The sequence below is a fragment of the Pipistrellus kuhlii genome, unplaced genomic scaffold (assembly GCF_014108245.1).
Source record: "Pipistrellus kuhlii isolate mPipKuh1 unplaced genomic scaffold, mPipKuh1.p scaffold_m20_p_157, whole genome shotgun sequence".
Taxonomy (NCBI): domain Eukaryota; kingdom Metazoa; phylum Chordata; class Mammalia; order Chiroptera; family Vespertilionidae; genus Pipistrellus; species Pipistrellus kuhlii.
Genome location: NW_023425468.1, coordinates 94,038 through 109,487, shown reverse-complemented (window position 1 = coordinate 109,487; position 15,450 = coordinate 94,038). Strand labels below are relative to the sequence as shown.

The following is a 15,450-nucleotide window of genomic DNA, read 5'->3' as shown; positions in this document are numbered from 1 at the left end:
ATATCCCCTCATACCCCCCATACACACACACCTCAACACACACCCCAACACCCCCACACACACCCCACACACACACCCCCACACACACCCCCACACACACCCCAACACCCCAAAACATACCCCCTCTACACACACACCTCCACACACACCCCAACACACACCCATACACACATACCCCCATATACACACACACACACACACACCCAGAGCCGGCTCAGGGGCTCAGCCCGTGCCAGGCAGTGACGCATCTCAGGTGAGGACGTGGTACAAACGTGTATTTTCCTTTCCATACAAACCGCCAGAGCGGACGGGAAGGTGCCCCGCACGCTGGGGGTCTGCACCCGTGACCGGGTACAAACAGGGCTGCCGTCGGGACGCGTGACCCGGCTATGAAAATAGAAGCTGTAGTGACGGACACAGGGCGCGGGAGGGGGGGTGTGTGGCTCAGGGCAGGGGGACCCCAATCCCGGGCCGGGCCCGCCCCCTCCGCACGCCCAGACCCCACTGGCCGCCCCGCGCAGGGCCCCCCGCATGTGGCCGGGGCGGGGGGCGGGGACCCCAAACACCCAGCCGGAGGGAACGCGTCTCCCAGCCGCCCTGGTCCGTGCGGCCGCCTGGGGGGGGGCCCGGCTCACCGGCCCCAACAGCGCCCCGCGCCCCGGACCGAGCCCCTGAGTCCCCGAACCCACGGAGGCGCTCAGGCCGGGCGCCCGGGAGGGGCCGGTGCGGGCGGGGGGGCCCCAGGCCGGGAGGAGCCGGTGCGGGCGGGGGGGCCCCAGGCCGGGAGGAGCCGGTGCGGGCGGGGGGAGGAGCCGGTGCGGGCGGGGGGCCCCCAGGCAGCGGGGTTCCTGCAGCCGCTCCTCGCCCGGACCTCACTGCGAGCCCCGCACGGGGCGCCCACGCGGGGTTCGGGGGCGCAGACCCCACACTCGGGCCTCGCTGTAAACAGGCCCCGGGAGCCGCCCGCCGTGCACCGGTCGGTTGGTCGGTCGGTCCGTCGGAGCGGCGGGAAGAGGCTGCGAACAGGCCCCGGGAGCCGCGGGCTGGGCACAGGTCGCTCGGTCGGCCGGTTGCTCGGTCGGCCGGTCGGGGAAGGAGGAGGTGTGCCAGGGCCGGTCCGGGCCGGGGGCCCGGGCTCAGGTGTCCTCCTCGTCGCTGACCAGCGCGTCCTTGTCGGGCCGGGCACCGGTCGCTCGGTCGGCCGGTCGCTCGGTCGGCCGGTCGGGCCGGGGGCCCGGGCTCAGGTGTCCTCCTCGTCGCTGACCAGCGCGCCCTTGTCGGGCCGGGCGGCGGCGGCGGCGTCGCGCTCGCGCAGGAAGTCCAGGCGGATGGCCTCCAGCTCCGACAGCTCCTGCCGCACCTTCTCCAGGTGGAAGGCGCGCCGGTTGCGGATCTGGCGCAGCGGGAAGGGGTTCAGGTCCCCGAAGGCGATGGCGAACAGCTTCCTGGGGGGCGGGGGAGAGGGGCGCACACACGGGGCTCGGCATGGGCCCCCTGCACCCCGGCCTGCCCTGCGCCCCGCACCAGGGGCCCCGCACGCTCCGTTCCACTCTGTTCCCGCTCCGGAGCCCCCGGCCCGCCTTCTGCAAACACCGGCCGCTCCCGGTCACCCCGATGCCCGCTGCGGAGGCGGAGGGCGCGAGGCGGAGGGATGGGGGTGACGGCGGGGAGCACCCACCGGGCGTCCAGGATGGAGCGGGTGAAGGAGCGCAGGTACTTGAAGATGGACATGGAGTCCTGCAGCCGGAGGATCTCCTCCTCCCGGAACTTGAACAGCGCGAGCGCGAAGCGGAAGATGACCTGCGGGCCGCGTCCTCTGAGCGAACCCCGTGCTTTACAAACACCCTCAGCCCCGCGCGGGCGTGTGCGGAGGCTCTGGAGGCGACCCCGCGCTCGCCCTGGACCTCCGCCTTCCCACCCGCACAATCAGGGCCCCCGCCCCCGCCCCCGCCCCGACGGAGGGCGAGGGTCAGCGGCAGAGCGTCCGAGCCCGCAGGCGAGTGCGCCCTGCTCCCCAGGAACCAGCAAGCGGCCGCCTCCAGGGGCACCCCAGCCCCGCCCACGCCGCGGGCACCCCCACTGCCCCCCCCCACTGCCCACACCCCGCGGGCACCCCCCCACTGCCCACACCCCCGCGGGCACCCCCCCCACTGCCCACACCCCCGCGGGCACCCCCCCCCACTGCCCACACCCCGCGGGCACCCCCCACTGCCCACACCCCGCGGGCACCCCCCCACTGCCCACACCCCCGCGGGCACCCCCCCCCACTGCCCACACCCCGCGGGCACCCCCCACTGCCCACACCCCGCGGGCACCCCCCACGCCGGCGCCCACCTTGGGGCCCTCGTACAGGAAGGCGTCCCAGATGCGGAAGAGCACGTCGCTGACCACGCTGTCCACGAAGACCACCAGGAACCAGTTGAAGGTGATGAGCGTGCAGTCCACGCGGTGCTGCTCCAGGTGCGCGTGCAGCCGCGGCAGCTTCTCGCTCATCAGGTCCCGGAACACGCGCTGGTCCACCTGCGGGAGGCCGGCTGGCGCCCGAGCCCCACAGGCCGGAGCCCCCTCCCCGCCCCCCACCCCGTGCGCACCGGGCCGCTCCCGGAGCCGCCCCGCACCCCTCCTCCCCCCCGCCACGTCCACGCAGGCTCCGGGGCCCCGCGGGACCCGCACCGGCCTCCCAGGGACCCGCACCTTCCACAGGGGCCCGGCCTGGCCCCACCTCCTCAGACCCCACGGCCATCGGGCCCTCCCGCCCGCCTCCCTCCTGCCCTGGGTCTGGGTCCCTCCCCGGGGTCCCCCCCAGGTGCCCCCGAGAGCCTGCGGTCCATGCACCCCGCCCAGCCTCCGGGCTCCGGCGGCCAGGGCCCCGCCCGGCGGCCTGGCCCAGGGCACAGGGCTGAGCTGGGCGGGAGCAGGCGGCCTCCTGCGGGGCCGGGCACTGAGGGACCCCCCCACCCCCGCCCCCCAGGAGGCCCCAGAAGGCCGCGCGGCTGCACCTGGGAGCCCAGCAGCGTCTTGGTGTAGTAATCCCGCGGCATGAACACCTCCACGATGGCCACCAGGCACCAGAAGGCGTCCTCCTGCTCCAGGTACAGCAGGGCCACCGCCGCCAGCCTGCGGGCGAGGGGACGTGAGCGCCCCCCCCCGGCCCCTCCCCCCCCCCCCCGCACCCCTCCCTCCTTGCCATCCCGCCCAGTCTCATTCTCCTTGCGGTTCTGAAAGCCTCAGAGCAAAGCTGCACGACCCGCCCCTTCATTCATTGCCGTTTTTTAATAGATTTCTTTAAAAATATATATATATTTTATTGATTTCTTACAGAGAGGAAGGAGAGGGAGAGTCAGAAACATCGATGAGAGAGAATCATCGACCAGCTGCCTCCTGCACACCCTACTGGGGATGTGCCCGCAACCAAGGCACATGCCCTTGACCGGAATCGAACCCGGGGCCCTTCAGTCCAAGGGAGGATGCTCTATCCACTGAGCCACACTGGTGAGGGCATTACTATCGTGTTTCCCCGAAAATAAGACATCCTCCGAAAATAAGACCTACTTACAGGTTTCCTTCTGAGTGAAATAGAAGGCATCCCCCCGAAAATAAGGCCCCCCCCCCCTAGGCTAAACATGAGAGATTTGGCCCACTGATTCTGAGAGAAATGGAGTCACAAGAAATTCACCTGGAAGTTCAGGAATTGGATTGTGAGGATGATGTTCATAATTGTCATTGAATAAATGCGTACATTCTTGATACTGTAGGATTCAGTTTGTCTGGTTTGTGCTGACAACGACCGTACTACCGTACCGTATACAGGGAATAAATGTCCTTTATGTTCATTTAACAATAAATGTGTACCGTATTCTTCTTCATGGAAAAATAAGACACCCCCTGAAAATAAGACCTAGCGCATCTTTGGGAGCAAAAATTAATAGAAGACACTGTCTTATTTTCTGGGGAACAGGGTATATTTCTTTCTTTTAAGATGTTGTTTATTGTCCAGCCGCCCTGGCGCAGTGGTTGACTGTTGACCTATGAGCCAGGAGGTCAGGGTTCAATTCGTGGTCAAGGCACAGGCCTGGGGTGCAGGCTCCCTCCCTAGTAACGGTCATGCAGGAGGCAGCTGATCGCTAATTCTCTTTCATCACTAAGGTTTCTCTCTCTCTCTCTCCCTTCTTCTCTCTGAAATTAATAAAAATATGTTTTAAAAAACAAAAATTTGCTGGGACCGGTTTGGCTCAGTGGATAGAGCGTCGGCCTGCAGACTGAAAGGTCCGGGGGTTCGATTCCGGTCAAGGGCATGTATCTTGGTTGCGGGCACATTCCCAGTGGGGGTTGTGCAGGAGGCAGCTGATTGATGATTCTCTCTCATCGACGTTTCTAACTCTCTATCCCTCTCTCTTCCTCTCTGTGAAAAATCAATAAAATATATTAAAAAATAAAAATAAAAATAAAAAACAAAAATTTTAAAATCGACTTCAGAAAGGAAGGAAGAAAAACATCCATGATGAGAATCATGGATCGGCTGCCTCCTGCACGCCCCCCCCCACTGGGGATCGAGCCCACAATGCAGGCATGTGCCCTGACCGGGAATCGAACCCGTGACCCTTCAGTCTGCAGGCTGACACTCTATCCACTGAGCCACTCCAGTTGGGCTCTCTTTCTATACACAGAATGGCCAGATGATGATGCGCTCTGAACGCATAATCATCCAGCCACTCAGTATCTATCCTATAGAATAAAAGGCTAATATACAAATGGTCGCCTCGACCCGGCCAACCGCCCATGTCCTCTCTGCCTCCCCCTGGCCAGGCTCGCCGGACCCCACCCATGCACGAATTCGTGCACTGGGCCTCTAAAAAAAAAATTAAAATAAATATATATAGCCAAATCTGGTTTGGCTCAGTGGATAGAGTGTCGGCCTGCAGACTGAAGGGTCCAGGGTTCGATTCCGGTCAAGGGCATGTACCTTGGTTGCGGGCACATCCCCTGGTGGGGGTGTGCAGGAGGCAGCTGGTCAATGTTTCTCTCTCATCGATGTTTCTAATTCTCCCTCTCCCTTCCGCTCTATGAAAAATCAATGAAAAAATCATATATATATACACCCAGTATTTCCCGGCGTATAAGACGACCCCCTAATTTTACAGTTAAAACATAGGTTTAGGCCTATATTCGCTGTATAAGACTACCCCCCCCCCCCCAGTTCTTTTTTTAATAGACGGCCTCTCTGACTTCGGCCAATCCAAGCAGGCTTTTTATGCATGCAAATTATACATGTTCTGTACCGGAAGCTACACTGTGTTCTAGTAAAAAGCCTGCTCAGATTGGCCAGAGTCAGAGGCGGTCTATTAAAAACAGAACTGGTGTTGCCTCGGAAGTGGGGGTAGTCTTATACAGCGAATATAGGCCTAAACCTAGGTTTTAACTGTAAAATTAGGGGGTCGTCTTATACGCCAGAAAATACGGTGTGTGTGTGTGTGTGTGTGTGTGTGTGTGTGTGTATCTCTGAAACTAGTTTGGCTCAGTGGATAGAGCGTCGGTCTGCGGACTGAACGGTCCTGGGTTCGATTCTTGGTTGCGGGCACATCCCCAGTGGGGGTTGTGCAGGAGGCAGCTAGTCGATGTTTCTCTCTCAACAATGTTTCTGACTCTCCCTCTCCCTTCCTCTCTATGAAAAATCAATTAAAAAAATACATTAAAAATATATATAGCCAAGACCGGTTTGGCTCAATGGACAGAGCGTCAGCTTGGGGACTGAAGGGACCCGGGTTCGATTCCGGTCAAGGGCATGTACCTTGGTTGCGGGCACATCCCCGGTAGGGGGTGTGCAAGAGGCAGCTGATCGATGATGACTCTCTCTCATCGATGTTTCTAGCTTTCTATCTCTCTCCCTTCCTCTCTGTACAAAGTCAATAAAATATATTTAAAAAATATATATATATATGTACACACACACACACACACACACACACACACTGAGTGGCCAGATTACTATGCATTCAGAGATCATCACATCTGGCCGCTCAGTGTACATGTTTTTGAACAGGAGGGCGTGGGGGGCGGAGCCCGAGGCATGGGGGGCGGAGCCTGAGTCGCAGGCCCCCCCCCCGAGGCGCGCGGGGCGGGGCCCAAGTCGCAGGGGGCGGAGCCGAGGCGCGCGGGGCGGGGCCGAGGCGCGCGGGGCGGGGCCTGAGCCGCGGGGGCGGGGCCTGAGCCGCGGGGGCGGGGCCCGAGGCCGCACCGCACAGCCCCGCGTGGGGCGCACGCACCTGTTGAGGCCCTGGCAGTAGCCGATGTCGGGGTTGCGCCAGGAGAAGGCCAGCAGCACGTTGCGCAGCGGCGGGATGCCGTCGGAGGCGGGCCCGGCGTAGTGGCGGTTGGTGGGCAGCGTGCGCAGCAGGTCCAGCTCGATCTGCTGCGAGGCCGGGTTCTGCTTCTCCAGCGCCGCGCGCAGCAGCGCCGCGAAGTAGCCGGGCGCCGCGCCCTCGCGCAGCTTGCGCGTGTGCAGGTCCACGCACCAGCGCCACACCTTGGAGCGGTGCTCGTGCGGCACGCCCGCGCGCACCAGCGCCTTCAGCTCCGGGGAGCGCGCCATCTCCCGCGTCACGGTGCCCGCCAGGTAGTTCTCCCACTTGACGCCCGTGGACGCCTCCTGGGTCTCCGCCAGCGTCAGGCCCCGCAGGTCCAGCGCCCGCACCCTGGCCACCAGCCGCTCCTCCTCGTCGTCCTCGGGCACCGTCCGGAACCCGTAGATGTCATACTCGCTGCGGGAGGCAGGGGGCGGCAGTGAGCGGCCTGGACTCGGTGGGGAGGCCGGGGAAGGGCCCGCCCGGCCTGTGTGGCTCAATGGGTAGAGCGTTGGCCTGCTGACCACAGGGTCCCGAGTTCGATTCCCGTCTCTGCTCTCTCCGTCTTTCCTCCACTACCTCTAAAAATCAATGGAAGCCGAAACCGGTTTGGCTCAATGGATAGAGTGTAGGCTTGGGGACTGAAAGGTCCCGGGTTCGATTCCGGTCAAGGGCATGCACCTTGGTTGCGGGCACATCCCCAGTGGGGGGTGTGCAAGGGGCAGCTGATCGATGACTCTATCTCATTGATGTTTCTAACTCTCTCTCTCTCTCCCTTCTTCTCTGTACAAAATCAATAAAATATATTTTTTTAAAAATCAATAGAAAAATGTCCTCGGTGGAGGATTAAAATAAAGAGCCCTGGTCGGTGTGGCTCAGAGGATAGAGCTTTGGCCTGCAGACCGAAGGGTCCCGGGTTCGATTCCAGTCAAGGGCACAGGCCCGGGTTGTGGGCTCCATCCCCAGTGGGGGACATGCAAGAGGCAGCCGGTCCATGATTCCCTGTCATGACAGATGTTTCTCCCCCTCTCCCTTCCTCTCTGAAAGCAATACAAATGTATTAAAAAAAAATTAAAGAAAAGAGCCGAAACCGTTTGGGCTCAGTGGTAGAACATCGGTCTGCAGACTGAAAGGTCCCAGGTTCGATTCCAGTCAAGGGCATGGACCTTGGTTGCGGGCACATCCCCCGTGGGGGGCGTGCAGGAGGAGGCTGGTCGATGTTTCTCTCTCCTCGACGTTTCTAGCTCTCTATCCCTCTCCCTTCCCCTCTGTAAAAAACCAATAAAAAATATATATTAAAAAAATTAAAGAAAAGAGAAGAAAAAGACCATAAAGGGATGGTGGAGGTGAGCTCCGAGGTGGGGATGGGCCGGTCACACACCTCCGACAAGAGGCAGGGTCCCGGGTGCTGCCCCCTCACTGCCCCGCCCCCTCCGCCCGCCCCGGCCCCGGCCCCGCGCCCGGACCTGACGAGCCGCGGCTTCAGCAGCGCCTGCTCCGGCTGCTCCGGGCCCTCCACCTGCAGCGCGTCGGCCAGCAGCTGCGCGATGACCTCGCGGTTGGGGCCCTGCTCCTCGGCGCACACGGGCGTCTGCAGCTCTTGCAGGAGGATCAGGTACTTGCTCTCCACCTGGCACAGCTTGGCCTCCAGGCTGGCGTACTGCGCGCGGGGCGAGGGGGTCACCACGGCAACCGGGAACGCCAGGCCCGGGCCGGGAGCCAGAGACGCTGATGGACGCCCCGGGGGCCTGGCCCCTCCCTCCCTCCCTCCCTCCCGGGCTGGCACCGAAGACGTCCGGATGCTGCCGCCCAGAGTCGGTGCAGACAGGGAGCCAGGCCATGTGCCGTGGAGGACGCCACGCCCGGTGCCCACGGGCACACAGGCCACGCCCCAGGGACACCTTCTGAGGACAACCGCCTGTGGCAGGCAGATCACATACACCCCCGGCCCCGCTGGTGGGGCTCAGTGGATAGAGCGCCCGCCTGCAGACTGAGGGGTCCCAGGTTCGATTCCCGGTCAGGGCACAGGCCCGGGTTGCGGGCTCCATCGCTAGTAGAGGGACGTGCAGGAGGCAGCCGGTCCATGATTCTCTCTCCCAATCATGCATGTTTCTCTCTCTCCCTCTCCCTTCCTCTCTATAAAAAAAATCAATAAAATATATATATCTTTAAATGCATAAAAACCGGTTGCTCAGTGGTTAGAGCCCGGGACTCGATTCCCAGTCAAAGGGCACGGACCTGGGAGCAGGGCCTGTGTGGGAGGCAACCAATCGACATGTCTCTCTCACATCCATGCTTCTCTCTCTCTCTCTCTCTCCCTCTCTCTCTCTCTCCCTCCCTCCTCTCTCTCCCTCCCTCCCTCCCTCCTCCCCTCTCCCTGTACTACCAGGAAGTGAGCCAGAGAGACGCTAAAAAAAATACCCTTCCAACTCTCTCTATAAGAAAGCAACAGGAAAAACACCCCCAGGGGAGGACAAACAGAAAAAGCCAATCACTGCTTTCCAAACCAGTCCATTCCTCCCTCCCTCCCTCCCTTCCTTTCTTTTAAAATATATTTTTTATTGATTTCAGAGAGGAAGAGAGCAGGAAAGAGGAAGAGGAGAGAGAGATAGAGGGAGGGAGGGAAATATCCATGAGGAGAGAGAATCATGGATCGGCTGCCTCCTGCACACCTCACTGGGGATGGGGCCTGCAACCCGGGCATGTGCCCTGATTGGGAATTCGAACCCGGGACCCTTCAGTCCGCAGGCCGGCGCTCTACCCACTGAGCCACACTGGCCGGGACCAAAGGAGTCCATTTCCAAATGGCTTCCAAGCTGCACCTCCCAACAGGGGAGGGGTGCCCCCCCCACCCCAACCCACCTTGGCCATCAGGTCCCTCTCCCTCCTCTCCGCGTTTCTCCGCAGCACCGAGAGCTCCAAGATTTCCTTGTTGAGAAACTTGTTTTGGGTCTTGTACCCCTGCAGGTTATCCTGTTCGCAAAAGAAAAACACACACACACAAAAACCGTCAATTCACTGAACGCGGACTGACTGTGCTACACCGAGTGGCCAGATGATGATGATGATCTCTGAACGCATAATCATCTGGCCACTCAGTGCATGAATTCGTGCATGGGTGGGGTCCGGCCAGCCTGGCCAGGGCGAGGGGACATGGGCGGTTGGCCGGCCTGCCTGCTGGTCGAACTCCTGGTCGAGGAGACCATTTGCATATGAGCCTTTTATTCTATAGGATAGACGCCGAGTGGCCGGATGATTATGAGTTCAGAGATCATCGTCATCTGGCCACCCGGTGTATATATCAATAGATTGATTTCAGAGAGGAAGGGAGAGGGAGAGAGAGAGAGAAACATCCATGATGAGAGAGAATCGTGGATCAGCTGCCTCCTGCACGCCCCCCACTGGGGATGTGCCTGCCGCCCAGGCCTGTGCCCTGGCCGGGAATCTCACTGTGACCTCCTGGTCCCTGGGTGGACGCTCAGCCACGGAGCCACGCTGGCCGGGCTGTGCCATTCACATGCTGCTGCCTCACCCACAGCCCTGCCACGTTAAGAGCGAGTCCTGAGGAACTGAAAGCGGATCACCAGGCGCTTTCCGGTTCATCTCTGGCCCTCTCCCCTCGCCCCCTCGGCAGCGAAGGCGGGCAGGGCCCAGGCGCCGAGGAAGGAGACGGGGAGGGATTACGTCACGTGGGGACTGGCCTGAACCGGCCACAGAGGGGCACCGTGGCCCCCGTGGGTGGCCTGGGAGGGGACGCCCTCGGCCGGGAGTCAGGCGGGGAGAGAGCAGAAGGGCTGGAGCAATGGCAGCCTCGCCGAGGCCGGAGCCCTGGAGGAATGTGGCTGATCAGGCAGGGAGGTGAATGGTTAGGGGCGATCAGGCAGGAAGGCAGAGTGGTTAGGGGCGATCAGGCAGGCAGAGTGGTTAGGGGCGATCAGGCAGGCAGGCAGAGTGGTTAGGGGCGATCAGGCAGGCAGAGTGGTTAGGGGCGATCAGGCAGGCAGGCAGAGTGGTTAGGGGCGATCAGGCAGGCAGAGGGGTTGGTGTGATCAGTCAGGCAGGGAGGTGAATGGTTAGGGGCGATCAGGCAGGAAGGCAGAGTGGTTGGTGTGATCAGCCAGGCAGAGTGGTTAGGGGCGATCAGGCAGGCAGAGTGGTTAGGGGCAATCAGGCAGGCAGAGTGGTTAGGGGCGATCAGGCAGGCAGAGTGGTTAGGGGCGACCAGGCAGACAGGCAGAGTGGTTAGAGGCGATCAGGCAGGCAGGCAGAGTGGTTAGGGGCGATCAGGCAGGCAGAGTGGTTAGGGGCGATCAGGCAGGCAGAGGGGTTAGGGGCGATCAGGCAGGCAGAGGGGTTAGGGGCGATCAGGCAGGCAGAGTGGTTAGGGGCGATCAGGCAGGCAGAGTGGTTAGGGGCGATCAGGCAGGCAGAGTGGCTATGGGTGATCAGGCAGGCAGGCAGAGTGGTTAGGGGCGATCAGGCAGGCAGAGTGGTTAGGGGCGATCAGGCAGGCAGAGGGGTTAGGGGCGATCAGGCAGGCAGAGGGGTTAGGGGCGATCAGGCAGGCAGAGTGGTTAGGGGCGATCAGGCAGGCAGAGTGGCTATGGGTGATCAGGCAGCCAGGCAGAGTGGTTAGGGGCGATCAGGCAGGCAGAGTGGTTAGGGGCGATCAGGCGGGCAGGCAGGCAGAGTGGTTAGGGGCGATCAGGCAGGCAGAGTGGTTAGGGGCGACCAGGCAGGCAGAGGGGTTAGGGGCGATCAGGCGGGCAGGCAGGCAGAGTGGGGTCCCTCACCTTCAGCCTGTCCAGCTCCTGCTGGTCCCGGCTGGCGGAGGGGGAGCCGGGCGGCGGGCCGGGGGAGGCGGCGCGGCCCTCGCCCTCGCTGAGCTGCCGCGACAGCTTGATGATGACCTCGTCCTTGGCCCCGATGGTCTCCATGAGCATGCCCAGCTGCTCGCTCAGCTCGCCCACCTTGGCCTTGAGCGTGCGCACCTCCTGCTGCAGGCTCTCCTTCTCCAGGCCCAGCCGGTCCAGCTGCCGGGTCAGGCCCAGGATCTGCTCGTCCTTCTGGTGCAGCAGCGCCAGCGTGTCCGGGGCGGCCCCGTCGCACAGCCGGCTGCCGGCGAAGTACTTGTCGTACTGCGAGGAGCGCACCGTCTGCTGCAGCAGCCGCACCAGCTCCTGCAGCCACGGGGGGGGGGGCAGACACGTGACACGTCCACGTGGAGCCACGCGGGAAGGTGAGGAAACGGGGAAACCTGACTCGGAAGTGTTTTTTTTTAATCCTCACCCGAGGATAATTTTACATTGATTTTTATTTTTTACTAGATTCGTGCACAGGAGGGGGGTTGTCCCTCAGCCCAGCCTGCACCCTCTTGTAATCCGGGGCCCCTTGAGGGATGTCTGACTGCCAGTTTAGGCCCAATCCCTGCCTGATCAGCCCTAACCACTCTGCCCGCCTGCCTGATCGCCTCTAACCACTGCCTGCCTGCCTGATCGCCCCTAACCACTCTGCCTGCCTGCCTGACCGCCCCTAACCACTCTGCCCGCCTGCCTGATCGCCCCTAACCACTCTGCCTGTCTGCCTGATCGCCCCTAACCACTCTGCCTGCCTGCCTGATCGCCCCTAACCACTCTGCCTGCCTGTCTGATCACCCATAGCCACTCTGCCTGCCTGACTGATCGCCCCTAACCACTCTGCCTGCCTGACTGATCGCCCCTAACCACTCTGCCTGGTGCCTGATCGCCCCTAACCACTCTGCCTGCCTGCCTGATCGCCCCTAACCCCTCTGCCTGCCTGCCTGATCGCCCCTAACCCCTCTGCCTGCCTGACTGATCGCCCCTAACCACTCTGCCTGGTGCCTGATCGCCCCTAACCACTCTGCCTGCCTGCCCGATCACCCATAGCCACCACAGCTTTGTCAGAAAGGGTGTTTGGAAGGTCGTTCGGCTGTCCGGTCTAATTAAGCATGTTGTGCTTTTATTATTACAGATTTTATTTTTTTTAGGGCCTTCCGGTGAAAGCAGGGAGATCTATTGAACAAACTCAAAAAGAGCTGTAAGCAAGCACGTGCACTGATTTTGAGAGAGAGAGAGAGAGAGAGAGTAGACGGAGAGACACATCGATGGGTTGCCACCAGGGCCTGGGCTGGGGAGGGGAGCCTGCCACCTAGGCATGTGCCCTTGACGGAATCGAACCCGGGACCCTTTCGGTCTGCAGGCCGACGCCCTACCCACTGAGCCACACCGGCCAGGGCCCTGGAAACAATTCAACGCCGAACTTCCTCTGGGAGGACCTCAAAGATAAAGAGGAGACGGAACCGCCTCCACGAAGACGGGGCCCAGAGGACAATGACAGGACACAGGAAGCCGCGGCACACGCGCTGTGACCAGCGGCGGCTCCGGTGCGCCGGCCGGGCTGTGTGAGTGCCGTGAGCTGACCCAGTGGCCGGCAAACTGCGGCTCGCGAGCCACGGGCGGCTCTTTGGCCCCTTGAGGTTTTAGCAGAGGCCAGCTTAGGAGTGCCCTCATTAAGTTAATAACCATGCACCTGCCCCTAGAGTTTAAAAATGTGGCTCTCAGAGGAAATCTCAGTCGTTGTACTGCTGAGATTTGGCTCTGTGGACTAATGAGTTTGCCGACCACTGACCTAACCGGTGTGGCTCAGTGGCTAGTGTATCGACCTGCGGACTGAAGGGTCCCGGGTTCGATTCTGGTCAAGGGCATGGACCTTGGTCCAGGGGGTGTGCAGGAGGCAGCTGATGGATGTTTCTCTCTCATCTGATGTTTCTCACTCTATCCTTCCCCCTTCATCTCTATAAAACAAAAACAAAAACCAAACAAACAGGGGAGAGGGAAGGGGAGAAAGGGGAAGAGGAGGCGGAGAAGGAGGAGGGGGAGGAGGAGATGGAGGAGGAGGGAGAAGAGGAGGAGAAGGAGAAGGAGGAGATGGAGGAGGAGGAGGGGGAGGAGGAGATGGAGGAGGAGGGAGAAGAGAAGGAGAAGAAGGAGGAGGAGATGGAGGAGGAGGAGGGGGAGGAGGTGGAGATGGAGGAGGAGGGAGAAGAGAAGGAGAAGGAGAAGGAGGAGATGGAGGAGGAGGAGGAGATGGAGGAGGAAGAGAGGGAAGAGGGGGAGAGGGAAGGGGAGAAAGGGGAGGAGGAAGCGGAGGAGGAGGGGGAGGAGGAGATGGAGGAGGAGGGAGAAGAGAAGAAGAAGGAGAAGGAGGAGATGGAGGAGGAGGGGGAGAGGGAGCAGGAGGGTCGGAGAGGGAGGGGGAGGGGGAGAACGAGGAGGACGAGGAGGAGGAGGGGCGTTACCTTCTGGCTGGACAGCTCCTTGCGCAGCTGCTCCAGCTCCTCCTGCTGGCTCTGCACCTGCTGCTGCAGGTCCGGGTCCGAGGCCCGGCTGGCGCCCCCGGCGCCCGGCGCCCCGGGCGTCCCCTCGGGGGCCTGGTCCCCGCTGCCATGGCGACTCTTGTACGACCCGATCATGTCCCTCAGGGGGCGCCTGCCTTTGTAGGGGACACGGCCCAGGTCGAAGAGGAACCCGGAGCCCGCACCGCCTGCAGGGACACAGGGCGGGTGTGGAGAGGTGGGAAACTCCCTCCGAGGAATCCGCCCTTCTCCCCCCCACCCCCACCCCCCCCAGCTGCCTCTGTCCGTCCCGCCGGCGGACACTTCCTGACGAGGCCCCGTGCAGGGCCTGCACTCGGCTGGATTGCTCAACCCGGGCCGCCCGCCCCAACGGGTGCATGACACAGCGGCCGGGAAACCGAGCTGAGCTTCCAGAATCTCCTCAGAGGCCCCGGGCTGCCGTGTTCCTGTGACCGTCCTACGCCGGGCCCGGGGAGACCGACGGGAACAGACGCAGGCCCGGAGGACGGGGCGGGGGGAGGGGGTGTCTCCAGGGCCCAGGGCACCCTGGGAGCATGGGGTCCCCTCCCCCCAAGGCACCCCATGAAGCCGGACAGGGAGGGACCGTGATGATCGACAGAGGCATGGCAGCACCTTGTTTATACACCCCGACTGCCGCCCTAGAGACGCTTGGTCACTTTCCCTTAGTCAAAAAGATACAAATATATATATATATATATTCCAAATGTATTATATGTAGATGTTGTAAACACACATCTTGTTTTTTTCATTTTAAACTAGAGACCGTGTGCACGAAATACGTGCCCTTGTGGGGGTCCCTTAGCCTGGCCTGCACCCTCTCACAGTCCGGGAGCCGTTGGGGGATGTCCGACTGACAGCTTAGGCCGGCCCACCTACGTGCCAGGCAGACATCCTTAGTGCTGCACTGCTCGGCAGTGAGCCCGGCTCAGGGCTTCTAACTGAGCGCCTGCCCCCTGGTGGTCAGTGCGCGTCAAAGCGGCCAGTCCTTCAGCTGCTAGGTGGATTTGCATATTAGCCTTTTATTATATAGGATATATTTTTGTTGATGTCAGAGAGGAAGGGAGAGGGGGGGAGAGAGAAACATCCATGATGAGAGAGAATCATGGATCGGCTGCCTCCTGCACGCCCCACACTGGGGGTGGAGCCTGCACCCCGGGCGTGTGCCCTGACCGGGAATCGAACCCGGGACCCTTCCATCCGCAGGCTGATGCTCTAGCCACGGAAGGGTACTGAGGGACCCAAATACCCAAATACATAATAGATGGGTTCAAATACGCATTTGAAACGCAAAGGGAGACACACAGCGTCAGAGCTATACAGATTTCATTCACTTAAAGTCAGAAGACGGGCAGGACGGACCCGGGCTGTGTGCGTGGGGTGGCGGTGGGGGTGGGGGTGGGGCCTGTGGCTTCCTCGATTGAAGGGCCGAGGGAGGCAGACGTCGAAGGAACAGTGGGGAAATGAGAACGTGTCCCAGGGTTACTATCACTGTCCTCAGGCACTGCAATGAAGCTATTGTATAATTAACATTTCTGGGGGGAGCCCGGCCAGCGTGCCTCAGTGGTGGAGCGTCGACCTAGGAACGGGAAGTTCAGGGTTCGATTCCCGGTCAGGGCACATGTCCAGCTGTCAGGCTGCGTCCCCAGTTTGGGGCGTGCAGGAGGGAGCTGATCCGTGATTCTCTCCCATCATGGATGTTTCTCTCTCTCACTC

General features: G+C 61.5%; 1 protein-coding gene across 2 annotated transcripts in view; it reads right to left on the bottom strand.

Moving 5' to 3' along the window:
• Positions 1–237: 237 nt before the first annotated feature.
• The window catches only part of TBC1D2B (TBC1 domain family member 2B), a 33,841-nt gene continuing 18,628 nt past the window's right edge, over positions 238–15,450 (bottom strand). The window contains exons 5-13 of one of the 2 annotated variants that reach the window (XM_036439478.2): positions 13,660–13,904; positions 11,135–11,521; positions 9,204–9,314; positions 7,808–8,001; positions 6,264–6,758; positions 3,000–3,117; positions 2,335–2,520; positions 1,679–1,800; positions 238–1,445 (exon numbers count right to left, since the gene is read on the bottom strand). In XM_036439478.2, coding sequence (XP_036295371.1) covers positions 1,241–1,445; positions 1,679–1,800; positions 2,335–2,520; positions 3,000–3,117; positions 6,264–6,758; positions 7,808–8,001; positions 9,204–9,314; positions 11,135–11,521; positions 13,660–13,904 — 2,063 coding nt within the window. In that variant the 3' untranslated portion in view covers positions 238–1,240. The remainder of the gene's footprint in view (positions 1,446–1,678; positions 1,801–2,334; positions 2,521–2,999; positions 3,118–6,263; positions 6,759–7,807; positions 8,002–9,203; positions 9,315–11,134; positions 11,522–13,659; positions 13,905–15,450) is intronic. The other variant, XM_036439479.2, reaches the window with a different exon arrangement.